The sequence below is a fragment of the Lethenteron reissneri genome, chromosome 24 (genome assembly GCF_015708825.2).
Source record: "Lethenteron reissneri isolate LAM-NWPU_2019-01 chromosome 24, ASM1570882v1, whole genome shotgun sequence".
Taxonomy (NCBI): domain Eukaryota; kingdom Metazoa; phylum Chordata; class Hyperoartia; order Petromyzontiformes; family Petromyzontidae; genus Lethenteron; species Lethenteron reissneri.
Window position 1 is genome coordinate 7881141 of NC_083802.1, and position 16218 is coordinate 7897358.

The window sequence follows — 16218 nt, forward strand, 5'->3', positions numbered from 1 at the left end:
GCAGAAGGGGGCATGTGAGCACGTGATAGGCCGGGGTAAAGGATGTGGGGCAAAGATGAGCGAGGGGACACGTGAGGGAAAGCCCAGAACCTTCTGGTGGGTTCCAGAAGGGGGCGGAGCCAGGCAGGGGACACGTGGAAAGTGGCCCAGAACCTTCTGGTGGGTTCCAGAAGGGGGCGTGGCCAGGCAGGGGACACGTGGAAGGTGGTCCAGAACCTTCTGGTGGGTTCCAGAAGGGGGCGGAGCCAGGCAGGGGACACGTGGAAAGTGGCCCAGAACCTTCTGGTGGGTTCCAGGAGGGGGCGGAGCCAGGCAGAGGACACGTGGAAAGTGGCCCAGAACCTTCTGGTGGGTTCCAGAAGGGGGCGGAGCCAGGCAGGGGACACGTGGAAGGTGGCCCAGAACTTTCTGGTCGGTTCCAGAAGGGGGTGTGGCCAGGCAGGGGACACGTGGAAGGTGGCCCAGAACCTTCTGGTGGGTTCCAGGAGGTGGCGGAGCCAGGCAGGGGTACACGTGGAAGGTGGCCCAGAACCTTCTGGTGGGTTCCAGAAGGGGGTGGAGCCAGGCAGGGGACACGTGGAAGGTGACCCAGAACCTTCTGGTGGGTTCCAGAAGGGGGAGGAGCCAGGCAGGGGACACGTGGAAGGTGGCCCAGAACCTTCTGGTGGGTTCCAGGAGGGGGCGGAGCCAGGCAGGGGACACATGAAAGGTGGCCCAGAACCTTGTTGTGGGTTCCAGAAGGGGGCGTGGCCAGACAGGGGACACGTGGAAGGTGGCCCAGAACCTTCTGGTGGGTTCCAGAAGGGGGCGGAGCCAGGCAGGGGACACGTGGAAGGTGGCCCAGAACCTTCTGGTGGGTTCCCGAAGGGGGCGGAGCCAGGCAGGGGACACGTGGAAGGTGGCCCAGAACCTTCTGGTGGGTTCCAGGAGGGGGCGGAGCCAGGCAGGGGACACGTGGAAGGTGGCCCAGAACCTTCTGGTGGGTTCCAGAAGGTGGAGCCAGGCAGGGGACACGTGAAAGGTGGCCCAGAACCTTCTTGTGGGTTCCAGAAGGGGGAGGAGCCAGGCAGGGGACACGTGGAAGGTGGCCCAGAACCTTCTGGTGGGTTCCCGAAGGGGGCGGAGCCAGGCAGGGGACAAGTGGAAGATGGCCCAGAACCTTCTGGTGGGTTCCAGAAGGGGGCGTGGCCAGGCAGGGGACACGTGGAAGGTGGCCCAGAACCTTCTGGTAGGTTCCAGGAGGGGGCGTAACCGAGGGCGGAGACAGGCCACGCCGGGGGGCATAAAAGGGAAGTCCCGAGGCTGGATAAGGGCTGTGGGTGGAATGGAACCCAACGTGCGACGTCTTCGTCTCCGGCGTCGTGGGTCAGACAGCGTGCCGGCTGCTCTGACCCGTTTATAGTTATCCCGTGGTGTGGACAGTGTTTAGAGTGTAGAATAAACGTTTTGCCTCCTACTATTACTGTCTCCGAAGTGACTCACTACACATGTATAATTTATGCTACTTTTCTGGTTAAATGACATTCCCATTGGCCACTTAATATAACAATTCCCAGAAGCCTTCACTTGTATTGCCCTTATAAACAAATGATCAGAATGCTCAGGCACCAATTACCCTGGGCTCCAACCCAGCTTCTCCAATACGACCATTATGAACCTCAAGAGAGGGGGACACCCAGACACGGGGCTCCAACCCAGGATTGTCTGCATTGCTAAAATGGCCATGATGAACAACACCCAACTCGAGGGCGCCAAGATGACGAGATGTTAACTACATCACCTGGTATACGGGTCGTGGGTTCGATCCCAACGCCTGTATATTTGGAGTATGCATGTGGTCGTGTGGCTTTATCTGCGGGTCCTCCAAGGTGTTACCTCCACATTTAGGATCACCATGTCTTTAGAGTATTTGGCTGGTAGAAATGTCCACGTGATAAGCCACGTTGTTGCCCTATCATTTATGACCAGGTCACTTCTGAAAAAGAGCTATAGCTCAGTGGGCCTTACCTGGAAAAAAAAATAAAAAATTGTTTATAGTTTGTTTGACCTTGGGACCATCCGTGGTGCCGGCCAAGTGTCTGCAATCGCCTCTGTGCTCTTCCTTGCGAAGCAATATTTGTAGTCATAAGGGACAGGATTAAATAATTATATCAACTCTTTCTTTGCTGGACACAAAAGCAGCTTTATTTAAATATTGTCTCGGTTCCAGATTGAACAACGTAACTTCATACATTCAAACACATGTGTACAAACTGTTCACAGTACAAACTCCCACGCACAGATCACAGCGTCTGGGTGCATAACCTGCAAGCGTTATTGCGAGCACCTATTTATGAGGGGGTGGGGATATTCACACACCATACCAGACATTCGCTGAGGGCTAAGCCAACATACAGGGCTGCCTAGTCCAGGTGCAGATATCGCTTGCCACCAATGGCCTCCACGGCAGGGAATCAAACCCCATTACTGGGTTCATAGCCCAATGTGTGAGCCATTGTAATAAACAAAATACGCCCCTTGTAGCCGTATAGGCGGTTGGGGCAAGTGCTGTTAGCGTGCACTGATTATGGCCGGGACAGCGTACGAGGGGATGGTGTGGTCAACACCATGCCAAACCGCCTTTGCCTCCCCAGTGCTGATGCTTATATGTGGCACCAGGTAGTCATTTAAGGTTTAGTCAACCTCGGGGAGGTCCAGGATTGGTTCAGATATTGAGCGGGAATGGAACTCGGGTCGCAGGGTTCGTAGCCGCAATACGCTAACCGCTACACCACTTTTCTCCACACATGCACTCACAGACACAACCCCACCCACATACTCTTAGGTTTTTTCGGTGGTCAACACCCACATACACGTTATTAACATACACGCACGCACATGCGCACACACAAACCATCCTCTTCTTAAATATTATTGGCTGAAAGCACTTTGCTGGCTCTCACTCGTGATTGGCCGGCACCGCACCACCCATCTGCCCACCGATACCCAGGAATGCCTTGCTGCCTGAGTGCAGCTAGGAGGGTCATGTGATCGAAGTCAGAGGGGTTCTGATTTAGGCGACGCACGAGGCTGAACTTTGACTCTGGGCCCGGGTCGGCATAGAATATCTGCACTTGTGATGCCAGACACCTTGCCTCCAGAGAGGACTGTGGAGAGATGTCACACAGAGACACACACGTTTAATCACATATACATTTATATACATAAGCAATCGGGGAACATCGCAATGGATAGTCGACTGAAAGTTGGGGGCAAAGAAAATAAGCAACTGGAGAATAAGCTATCTGTCACAACAAAAGGTATGATGCAGAAAATATAGATAAAATAGAGATGAAACAGATGAAAATGTCCAGACAAATGATAAGAGAGAATACACAAACTCTGCAAAAATGCTTTGGGGAAAAAAGGTGAAAATAGATGGAAGAACAAAACACATATACCAGGAAAACCCTAACAGCAAGCAGCAAGGGCATGAAAGCAGCAAAAGAGGAAGATGATTATTGGCAAATCACAAATGGCCACCCTTAGGGAGATAAACGCAATGGTAAATCACGAGATATAATTTTTACATTGAAAGATGTTATGCAAATCTATACAGCATAGAAATGCACGTAGCCCAGAAATCCAACCGACTCAGTTGAAGACATCGACTCTGCCCTTCGCAGAATGAAAACAGGAAAAACTCCTGGACCAGATAGGGTAATGGTGGATATCAAAAAAGCAAGCAAGTAAGTTGTTGTAATACATTTGGCAGATCTCTTACTAAATGCTTACAGATGTGATTTGCAATCATGGAATGATGCATACTTCTATTAAAAATGAGTAATACATATGACTTTAGGAAATACAGAGCAGGCCTGTCACTGGATTGGAGTGCTGATTGAGACCGGGCCTCAGGATAGGGAGTCTCTATTGAGTCTGGGTTTCGGGAGTCTCGGTTTTAGGTGACCGGGTGACAGGATCGAAGTTTCTATTGTGTCTGGGTTTTAGTGAGACAAGATCCCAGAATCGAAGTGTCGATTGAGTCTGTGTTTCAAGAGACCGGGGCCTTGAATTGGGATCTCGAATCCAAGCTGGTCTCACCAATGTCTCTCCCAAGGTCTCCGACACCATGAGAACGAGTCCCTTGCTCTCCCGGAGCTCTGTGTAGTGCTGGATCACGAGCTGGCTCTCGGCCAAGTCCCCTCGGGTCTACACACCGACGGCATCACACACACACACGGTGATGCCACCGACAGCGGTTCGCGTGTCTGTCGCGCGAGCACACGGACGTGTCGCCCCAAACCTCCACTGGATCCAGCGTCACAGCCTTCGATGACGTACCCGGAAAATGGAGATACCCACAAGATGTATGTGGCGGTACCCCTGGGTACCATAGTACCCCGGCTCTCGCATAATGTCCGTAATGCAGTCATTCTTAGTCTGTTGATGGTCAGCGATACGGCATTAGACTCATCTCGACGAGCTGTATACGATGCACTATTCAAAGTTGATTTTTTTATGAAAATTATGCCACATTAAGATTCAGCACCCTTCAAAACATCGACATGCTAAGATTCCTAGGCCCAGGTTCAAGAAGAAAAGTTCACAAATTCTTCCCAAATTGTGGGAGTCCTAATCAAAACATTTAGAATAAACATTTTTTTGCACTTATGAGCATAGTCCACTGTATTTGTACCAAATATCCTCTTTCTAGCTCCTCTAGAACATCTTTAGAATGCATGTCAGTCACTCTCTTAGTAACTTACTCACACGTGGCTATATGCATTGGATGTACAGTAAAAATTCAGTGTGTAGGAACACGCCTTACAAATATTGCCTTTTTTCCAAGTTAGACTGAGTTTGAAGACTTTTTCAAGAGGGTCCTACAATTCAATTATTGAGTGCTTAATATGTAGGAGAAAACCCATGTATCATATAAGGAGGAGATTACACTCAAACGCACCACAAAGATGGATTTAGAAATCTATATGCTGTACTGCCATATGCCTGTCACTACGCAGCCCGTCATGTTTTCGAGTTTCATGAATGTACATGCTATGCTAAACCTTGCCTCTGAAGTTCTAAATTTCAGTTATCAAGGTGATGGAGGTGGTGGCGATAGTGGTAATGATGTTCATGATGATACTAATGGTGGCAATAATGGTGATGATAATGATGGCGGTGGGTATGATGATTATAAATGTCGTGGTGATGATTGTGGAAGTGATGATGATTGTGAAGGTGATGATGATAATGATTGTGGGTGATGATGGTGGTGATGATGATAGTGGTGGTGATGATGATTGTGGTGGTGATGATGGTGATGATTGTGGGTGATGATGATAGTGGTGATGATAGTGGTGGTGATGATTGTGGTGGTGATGATGGTGATGATGATGATGGTGATGATGATGGTGATGATGATGATGAGGACGATAGTGGTGATGATAGTGGTGGTGATGATGATTGTGGTGGTGATGATGGTGATGATGATGACGATGTGCCTCGTCACCTGGAAGTTAATGAGGGAGGTGAAGTGGATTGAGTTGCTCGCCCACTGCCCCATGAACATTTCGTGTCCATGTTCACGGGGGACAGCGTAGACAAACTACACGCAAGGGGACACACAAGGGGACACACGCAGGGACACACGCGGGGACACACAAGGGGACGGTGAGAAGACGTGGAGCGAGATATCGGAAGTCACAGGGACAAACGGGGACACCGAGGAGGACAAGCATGTGCACATCGGGAGATATGGGGAGACACAAATGAAGGAGACGTAGAAAAACGCACAGTGAGAACGTACGGAGTAACTGTATGACCATACGGGAGGAGGCATAGAGAGAAACCGAGACAATTCAAGTGAGACATTGAAAAACGTAGGGAGACAAGAAAAAACACAGTGTCAGGGATATACAAAGACATAGGGAGATGCAGACCAACACATTAACACACAAATACAGAGACACACACAATTACAAAGACACAAGTAACAGACACTTGTGCACAGAAAGCGATATAAACAAAGACACACACAAACACAGAGACACACATGCACACAAATAGAGATACACAGGGACACAGATGCAGAAAAAAACACAACAGACATAAAACAACACGGAGACACATAATATGAAACATGGAGAGAGAAAAAAAGACACAGAGAGATACACCTAAAGACACAAGACACATGGAGGCAGACATAAAAATGCAAAGACAGACAGCCATGTGGACAGACACGGAGACACAAACTCACCGTGGGACACTCCTTCCCGCGTGAGGACATGAGGTCGTACGTGTCCCCCTGGAGACAAGAGACGCAGATACACAGCCGTTTGTCTCTACAAGGACACTTGCTGCCCTTCACTGCACACAGCGACAACAATGCCCCGTATAGGTATAGCCCACGCAGACCAGGTTGCTTCCACACAGTGTTACGCAACCGATGAAAAGATAATGCCGCTCAACTGATTCGGAGTGAGACCTCTGCTGTCAAACCGGAGCCGGTCATGAGCACACTGCCCAGGTATGGGAAATTCCACTCTCTCCACTACTGCCCCATCACCAATTGGGAGTTGTGGGGGTGGAGTGCCCGATGGTACAAAGTACCCAGGCAGGTGCTTTGTTTTGGTGGGGCTAATGGTAAGGCCCCACTTCTTAGTGGAAAGCTCCAGGTTCAGCAGCAGCGCCTCCAACTCCTCCTCTGAGTGAGCAGCAATTACCAGATCATTCATAATGTGGTTTGACCATAGGGAGCCATCCCTTGACCACCCCCGGGCATCGATCAGCCTCCCATTGTATCTGTACCAGATTGAAATTTCTCTGGTACAGCCATCGAAGGCTTCACGAACTACGTGGTCGAAAAAGATGTTAAATAATGTGGGAGCCAGAGGGCATCCCTGTCGCACTCCAAGGTGAACAGGGAATGGCTCCGACTTCCCAGCCACGTAGTTTTACCTGGGCCCGCGCACCATCATGAAGGTCCTTAATGATCGTGAGCAGAGGGTCAGGGACTCCGAAAGCACAAAGAATAACCCATATCCCAGGCCTACTGATGGTATCATAGGCCTTGACCACGTCAATAAAGCTGTCCTTTTCTGAGACTGCATTGGGGCTCCGCAAGCCTCTCCTCAGCGTGCCTGGCAAGGCGATGTTGAATAATCCTTGGCGGGACAATTCCCGGCACACTGAGGAGTGAGATGCCCCTGTAGTTGTTAGTCTGTGCGGTCCCCCTTCTTAAAGAGGGGGACCACCAGGGCATCCTTCCAATCCTGCGGAACCCGTCGAGTGGTCCAGACTGTTGTTATGATGTCATGTAGGGCAGTCTGTGCACAAACGCCACCCTCCCTCAGCATTTCGCTTGGGAGATCATCTCTGCCCAGTGCCTTTCCTGGTCTCAAGAGTCTGGATCACCTTCAGTACTTCCTCAAAAGAAGGCACCTCAGCCAGCCACTCGCAGGAGGTGACTTCTTTCAATATTTGAGACACTGCAGCCTCAGCAGGGTCATCCCCACTTTGTCCCACGTTGTTTTCCAGGCTGAGGGATTTTCCCTCCCCCAGAACCTCACAGAAATGCTCAGCAAATCTGCAAACCTGTTCCTGGGGGTCGGAGATTGGATCCCGTTTTTTTCCCCCTAATGATGGTAATAGGTGTGGTGCTGTAGGTTACTTTTTTTATGGAGTTAAATAGCGATTTGTGATCGTGGGCCATTGAGGCAGACTCCATCTCCTCAGCAACCCACGACCATCACCCATCCTTGCAGCGCCTCACGGCTCTCCGAACCTCCAAGCGAAGGCTGCAGTAAGCCCCATTCTCTGACGTGGGATTCTGTAGCCGATGAGAGTGGACCTGTTGCTTTTTCTCAACCAGCCTCAACACCTCCTCTGTCTGCCAGGGTCTCTGGGGAGGTCTGGACCATGTACCCAAAGCAGCCATTGCAGTTGCATGAGCCACAGTCCTAAACCTCACCCATTTCCCCTCGACATCTGGAGGATGGGTTTGAATGAGGTCCTGGGTGTACACCCACCACCGGAGTGGAAGAATGGCAGGCGAATCTTACAGATGACAGTCGATGGTCAGTGGGCAGATCAGCTCCACGGTATGTCCTGGTATCAAGGACATGGGCCCGCATCCGCTGTTCCGTCACTATGTAGCCCAGCAGATGTTCTTGCTTGGACCCGGCATGCATCCATGATGTTGCGTGGATGCGCCGATGCCGGAACAGCGTGTTGGTAATTACAAGTCCATGGGCTGCACAAAAATCTAGCAGCCTCCTACCATTGTTACTGAGCTGATCTGGCCCATGTCTTCCAATCACTCCAGACCAGGTGCCAGCATCATGACCAACTCGGGCATTGAAGTCACCCAACAAGATGACTCAATCTTGAGGGGCCACTTTAGCTAGCACCTGTGACAGGAGGTCATAGAAGGCATCCGACTCATCGGCCTTGCCTGAATCAGTCCACGGATGTTCGTCTTCGGTGGGGGCATAAGTAACCATGACCACCACTCCTCGCCTCCGGTTGATGGGAAGGCGAGCCCCAAGTGGCCTGGGGCTTACCGCTTCCCACACCTCACCGCTACGCTCCCACGCCCCCTTCATTCTTTTGTTCAGAAGAACCACTCCCTGTTGTTGGCAGTCTCCTTCCCCGAGTAGAGGACTGTCCACCCCTCATGATGGCAGGAGCCAGAGCCGGTCCACCGGACCTCCCTAATACCATAGAGATCCAGGCGGTACCGGTCCAGCTCCCAACAGAAGAGTGGCAGCCTCTCCTCCGCAGTGAGCGTTCGAACCTTCCACGTGGCCACCAGGAGTGGGGATGTTGTTGTTGTTTCTGGAGGAGCCCCGAGGGTAAGGATTCAGTCTCCTGGCTCCGCCAAATGGGGTTTTGGCCAGGAGACATCATAAATGCCTGTCCCCCCGGGGACATGGGTTTGTGGTAATTAATTGAAGGTGGAGGGGTTACCACATATATACACACGGTCACACACACGGTCACTTGCATACTCTTGCATACTCACACTGACGTGAGTTGACTCACCGGGATCACAGCGGAGATGACATTTTTGTTGCTGAAGTAGAGAGTCCAGATCTGCACGCGGAGAAAAAAATCCCCCATGTGGCCGACATCGACTGTTGGGGCAATTTCTATTGGTGGGCGCTGAGCAAGTCCGGCATGGCACTCGAGGGGGTGGAGTGTCCTAGCACCTAAACCCCAGTGCCAATGTTTAAGCAACAATTCTGCGATAATAGAATTATAACATAGGCCCAAGAACCTGGTTGGAAGAACATTTAATTTAAGTGCCATTCAGGCTTTCACGGTTTCTATTTGGACTTACACAACAGGTGGTAGTGTCGTGTGAAAGAGCTCAAGTTCATTGCCGAGTCCAATTCACCTGCACTGATCCTGCAACTCCGTAACCGTGGACGTGAGCGCGTAAATATTTACCACTCGCCCCGGGACAACGGGTGGGCGGTGGGGACCAAGGCTTACAAATCCACTCGGGTTGTCCCACCACACTTCACTGTGCCAGTCATTGCGGGTTGGTGAAGGAAGCAGTTGTGTGTGTGTGCATGTGTAATATAGGTGCGCGCAAAAGTGTGCACGTAAATATATGTTATAGGGGTAGAGGCGGGGCTGTATTAGTGGTTGAGGTAAAGGTGGACTTGTGTTAGTGGTCGGGGTTGAGGGCTACGCTCTTACCTCCTCAATTTCATGAGGCGTTTTATCTTGGATGAGTTCGATTTTTATGATGGAGTCCAGACCCTGATTCAGCAAAGACACACACATATTTACACACATAAATACACATCCACACCCATACATACATACATACGCATGTGCATATACACACCTGCTATATACGGATATACACATGGCTCTCTATACCTCCGAATGAAGGTTAGAGTAGGCCTCCTTGTTCTTGGGCATGGGAGTTGTAGACGGTAAGAATGGCCCTGCCTCTTTATTTCAGCCAGTTGGAACACCTTATCCACTAGCCAGTGTCACACCTAGACTGGGTTACCCAGTGCAACCATAGGCACTGCATGAAGTTTATTACCGTCAGCTACAGTCCAGAGCCTCGCTCATTTCCTTGGGCATTGGGAGCAGGGTGGAATATGCCGACAAAAGCTACAAGCGGTTACTGCATTTTTGGTTGCAGCCTCTACCAGCTTGCTGCGAACAGGCTGATGCAGGTTTTAATGGGGTCCTTGGTAGATGCCCACACAGACAGTGAAATAAAAAATGCATTTTACAGATGACACAATTCAATGATCAAGGGACAGATCGGCTCCAAGATAGGTTACGGTGTCAAAGACGTGGGCTCGCATTCGCCATTCCACCACTAAACAGTGCAGCACATGTTGCCGCTTGAACCTGGTATGCACGTATGATATTGCGTGGAAGCGCCAGTGCTGGAAGCCCGTGTAGGTGATAACAAACCCACGGACTCTACAGACATCCAGCTGCCTCCTTACATTGCTATTGAGCTGATCTGGCCCATGCCTTCCAATCGCTTCCACACAAGTACCAGCGTCAGGACCCGCTCGGCCATTACTGTCACCTGATAAAAAATATCTCTCTCCCGAGGGGCCACTTTAGCCACCGTCTGGGAAAGGAGGTCACAGAAGGCATCTGACTCATCAGCTTTGCCTGTGTCCCTCTACAGATGTTCATTTTCAATGAGGGCAGAGATCACCACCACCATACCTCACCTACCGTTGATGGGGAGGCTAACTCACAACAGCATGGCACCCAAAGCTTCACTTCATTCTTTTATTCAGAATAAGATTCACTCCACGTCGTTCAATGTTATCCTGACCTAAACAGGTGACTGCGCACCCCCTCACAGGGGCGAGCATGTTAACTAACTCGGATTGTAAACAGGAGGTTGTGGGTTCGACCGCGACCCTGACGCCTGCTGTATATTTGGAGTTTGCATGTTCTCCCGGTGATCATATGGATTTTTCTCCGGGCCGTCCGGTTTCTCCCGTCCACATTTAGAAACATGTGTTGAGAGTACATTACTGATATAAATTTCCACATGATAAGCCACTTGGATGAGCTATTATTTGTGGCCAGGTCGCTTCTGAAAAAGAGCTACATAGCTCAGTGGGCATTACCAGGTAAAATAAAAATAGATAGTAATAGTTAAGAGGTCCTGGCAGTACCAGTCAAGCTTCTGAGGAATGGAAATCTCACCTCGCCAGTAAGGTTTGGAAAGGTTCTTACATGGTCGGCTCTAGCAATTGGCTGTTATATTCTGGAAAACCGTTTGATCCGTCTCATTGTCTTGCTTATACTGTTGCATTTACTCCGTCTCATCCGTACTGCCAGTCTTGTTGTTTTACCATCTTATTTGTACCCTTGTTTGCCTGATGCATAACGGCCTCATTTGTACCGTTTTGTTTGTACTGTCATTGTGTCTCATTTGTACTGTCTTATTTGTTCTGTTTTTAACCTGTACTGCAAGTCTTGTGTGGACTGTATCATTCGTTCCATTAGCTTAAAAGTAACATTTGAATCTGATTTGCATGGATAATACATAATCAATTTCTAAGACATACTACCATTCATTTTACAAATTCATATTACTTAGTAGATCGTAACATGCCAAAAGGTTATACTTTTTCTACCAACCTCTTCCCTCTCTTCCTCACTCCCTCTATGTATGTTGAACTTCTTTCGCACTGTACGTAGCCAACCGTGATAATGGGAGGTGCAGTCTAATTGCTAATCTTTATCTGCAACTCTGTTCAGAGCTAAATGTGGGAACAGATTAGAGAGGATGACCACCACAGAGATGGAGCAATGAGAACGGCTCATGTGCAGGAGATGGATTGTTGCATTGTGAGACTGCCCAGGATTTCATCTAGCAGTGGATATAACAGCTAATTAACGATAAAATCTCTCACACACACTCCTTAGCGATATGTTCTAGCGATATGTTCTATTTGCACACACACTCACACTCTCCAATCGCTCTCACAAACTCGGTCTCAAATCTCTCTCACACACACACACTCTCTCTCCTGTCTCTCACCTTTCCGCTGTGCGCTTTGCTCTCTCTGCTGAATTCATTCGACTGAGAAATGACAGCGCAGGGGGGTGAGCATGGGGTTAATGAACGCAGTAAAGCACACTTACACACACTTATACAAAGATCCCCCGCTTAGCGATGCAGACTGTCGGGGCAGATGCTGTAAGCGAACACCTATTAAAATAAAAATGGCATGCGATGGGACGTTATGGAAAATGCCTCGCTTGGCCGCCTTTGTCTCCCCAGTGCTGGTGGATACACATCACACCAGGTACGCATTTACGGCGGAGTCAACCTCGGTGAGGCCGAGTCAACCTAAAACGCCACTGATCATTAGCCGTGGCCAGGAGTCCAACTCGGGTTGTTTGATTTGCAGTGCAGTGCACTAACTACTAAACCACCACTCCACCCAATTTACATGGTTATATGTGCACTCGTATAATATTCACACATAATACATACGGTATAATAAGAGTATGTATATACTGAAAGATACACGTACAGATAATGCATGTGCAGACACACTCTTCTGAGGAGACTCAAATAACTCCAAAACTGATACAAAAATACAGCTGTAAAATGTTGGTTCAGGAGGCTGATGAACGTGAATGTTATTTTATTTATGAATGGCGAGATAAGCTACTGTTTTGCTAATGTATTAATTTGAAGCACAGCTGCCTTTGTCTCCACATTGCTGTTGTTTACACAGCCTGGCAGGTACTCATTTTAAGGCTCAATTGACCTAGGACAGGCCCAGGACCAGTTATGATAATCACCATTGGTTGGAACTATGGCCAGAAATCGAAGTCAGGTTTCTGGGTTCGTAGGGTATGCCCTAACCACTGGGCAACCCCTCCCCATCATGCCTCATACATACACAATACACACACAAATTGTTCCGAACATTAGGAGTGAGATGGCGCCTCCTATTGGACGGAACTGGATACAGAGAGACAACAACACAAAAAAGTACAGCAATAATAACATATTGAACTGACGAAGAGACAAACACACAAACACCTACAAATTTATACAGAGACAAAGGCAAACGCAAGGATATGGAGAATGTGAAAAATATAAGGAGACACACTGATACTGTATATTAATAGAGACACAGTGACCCAAATACAGATACTTATCTGAGGGATAGACACAGACACAAAAAGGCACAGACCTGATATATTGCCTATGGTGCGCTAACCACTACAAATATATATAAGACAAAGATCCCCCGAATAGTCTGAACAGACTGTTGGGGAAATTGCTGTTAGCGAGCACCTATGAAGCCCGGCAACGGCACACGAGGGGGTGAGTGGCCAGCAACACGCCCGGCCGCCTTTGTCTTCCTAACTTGGGGCGCTGCGTTCGGAGTGCAGCGCGCTCACCGCTACACTACCGCTCCCCACAACACACACATTATATGCACACGAACATTAAGAGATACACGTGAACGCACATGCACTTTTCGACACACACCTTCTCTCCCCTCTGTGTTGTCCCCTCTTGTTTTGGCGCCTCTTCTTTGGCCTCCCGCATCTGCTCCAGCCTCTGTAGTCGAGCATTGAAATCATCCGGGCGATTTCTAAAAACCACACGCCACCGATTTAGGGGATTCATAATGGCTGGGGTCACAGACACTAAGCCAACACTGCTGGCTGAAAACCTTAGTTTGAGCCCTGGGTCTGGGTTTCTGTCACTCTATTAAGAGGTTCATAATGGCCATATCAGATAAGCAGGGGGATGTTGCCGATGTCATCCTTGAAAAATTAACCACTTCTTTTAGCAACATGAACAAAGGGAAATATCCCTGACTAGAATAAACAACTGCTTGGGCCAGGCTGTTGAATGACTCCTGGACATCTGTGAAAAAGAGATGGATAGCTAATCGGATTCCTCTGTATTAAACAAATATTCTGATTCTGATCAAATTTGCAGATCGATTTACACGGAAATTGTCAGTTGGAGAATTTTGCCTGCAACATTCTTCTATTCCGAGGAAGACAAAAACTGCTCTTTAAAATGACAAACGCATTGGCCTCTGATCACATGTAAATAAATGTATTGTTCACTAAGATCACAAAGACCCAAATATCGGACATCACCGGTAGGAACGAAAGGCAATTGAGGAGATGGGTGATGTAATGGCAGCTCCAAGAGAGAACACACCAGAGGAACAACTATCTAGGAGACGTAGCACCTCCGATTTGTATGGTTGGCTAAGTACGGTGGGAATTAAGTTCGACATACATACAGAGGGATGAGAGTAGCTCGTGTGTAGAAACGCGATGGATTGTTGATATCAGAGGCCCCCCACGTAAAGGTCACAAGGTGGACAGGCCTTCAACAGTGGATATTATACCACTCTGTAACCAAACATGTGTTCCTGGGTAGTGTTATTTCCTAATTGAATATGCCTCAAAAGTACAGAAAATGGCTTTATTCCCCACAAACTTTGCTTTTGTGACCAGGACAGTGATATATTGATATTTACCTATTTTCAATGAGAAAACGTGTGCATTTGTCATTCCTTTACATCAAGTCCTGGTCACAAAAGCAAAGTTTGTGGGGAATAATAGCCATTTTCTATACTTTTTAGGCATATGCAAATAAAAAAAATAACACTTACTACCCAGGGACAAAAATCGTGTTACATCGTGTTATGGATGAAGAATCGTTAATAATTTAAGTATTATAAGTATTATTGCGATAATTGTCAATGAGATTATGACTACAATTATGTCCGAGGTTGTGATTAGTATTGACGTTATTGAGATTTTTGTATTAATTAAATATGACTAGGATGATGGATATAATTGGCATAAGGTATACGAATAAGTTAACGATTGGGAATAAAGACATGTCATTGTTGACAAGATAATTAGTGTAACATTATTGGAAATACCGCATGATCACAGTTATAAATATCTACATTCTAACCGGTATCTTTGACATCGCTCTTAAGTCTTAAGTCTGTTATTATTGAGATTATAACCATTGGAGCCATCTCTAACAATTCTTCACATTTTAGATTCAAATTATAAGACGTCCCCCCAACTTTTGCTTTAAAATACAAAGGGAGAAAGCATATTGTCATGAGAACCCAGTAATGGTCCTAATACACACATATATGTTATTTTAAAGTAATGCTATTGAGGAATTATAAGGTTTATTTTGTTCCTATTAAAGAGTAAATTAAAGTGAGGCCTGGCCATTGATGAAGCCTCCCGCTTCACCTGAGCAGCCCTGCCGGCCGCATCGCTCCTCACCTCCGCAGCGCCTCAATCCTAGCGGCGTACTTCCCGTAGAAGGGGTTCCCCTCTATCGACGAAGCGGAGTCATGGGGCTGGTTGTTGTTTGTCGGAAGGGAAGAGGCGCGGAGGTTGTTGCTGTTTGTGGTTGATGGGAGGAAGAAGCTTCGCACGGCCCCGCACGGGACTCCCAGGGCGAGGGGCGACGGCGAAGGCCGCAGCCTCACGCGGCACAAGCGACCGGGCGCCCAGCACAGAGACGAGGCCGCCATGGTCAAGGAATCGATTCTCCTGGAAGCGGACGATTATCTAATCGATACGGCTGCAAACAGGATGGAAATTATTGCCAATATTGAAAGACACGTTCATCGCGGCGATTAGATGCTCGGTTTCGGCCAGATGCAGCCTATTTGATCGATCGCAGATTCATGAGCGTGATTCGATAATGTAGTTGTAGTGTCTTAATCGAATCACCGATGAAACGATGGAGGTTTAGGAATCGATTCACAAGTCCAAGTTCAGCACGAGGTCAAAACGAATCGAACACCACAACGCAAATCGAAGTTTCGATTAACCCCGGCTTTAATCGGCGTGGACAAGCGATGTTTACAATGATAATGAATCGATTCCGCGTGCGATGATCACGTTGTAGGTTTAGCATTGGGAATTGCGTTTGAATGCGTAATTTCAGATGAGCATACTCTCTGGTTCTTTCGGTAAAGTCATGTATATTTTTTATATTTAAAAAAATTGTATTTTATATTTAAAAAAATTGTATTTTATTTTATACCTACGTGACTTTACCGAAAGAACAAGAGAGTATTGAAAAATTATAATACTCCGATTGATGCTCCTGCTGTTGTGGAGAGACTCATGCAGCCAGCTGCAGGGTTTTGGTAGTACATTTTCTTTATGTCATTTATTGTGAAAATTCCGTCACTG

At 48.0% G+C, this 16218-nt stretch overlaps 1 protein-coding gene across 1 annotated transcript; it reads right to left on the minus strand.

Moving 5' to 3' along the window:
* Positions 1 to 2137: 2137 nt before the first annotated feature.
* ATPAF1 (ATP synthase mitochondrial F1 complex assembly factor 1) lies at positions 2138 to 15577 on the minus strand. The gene is given in 10 exon segments (XM_061558104.1): positions 2138 to 2989; positions 2991 to 3146; positions 4084 to 4191; positions 5495 to 5590; positions 6242 to 6289; positions 9028 to 9078; positions 9691 to 9753; positions 12032 to 12073; positions 13505 to 13610; positions 15295 to 15577. Coding segments are annotated over 10 exon segments (975 nt in total). The 5' UTR covers positions 15549 to 15577; the 3' UTR covers positions 2138 to 2938.
* Between the last annotated feature and the right edge of the window lie 641 nt (positions 15578 to 16218).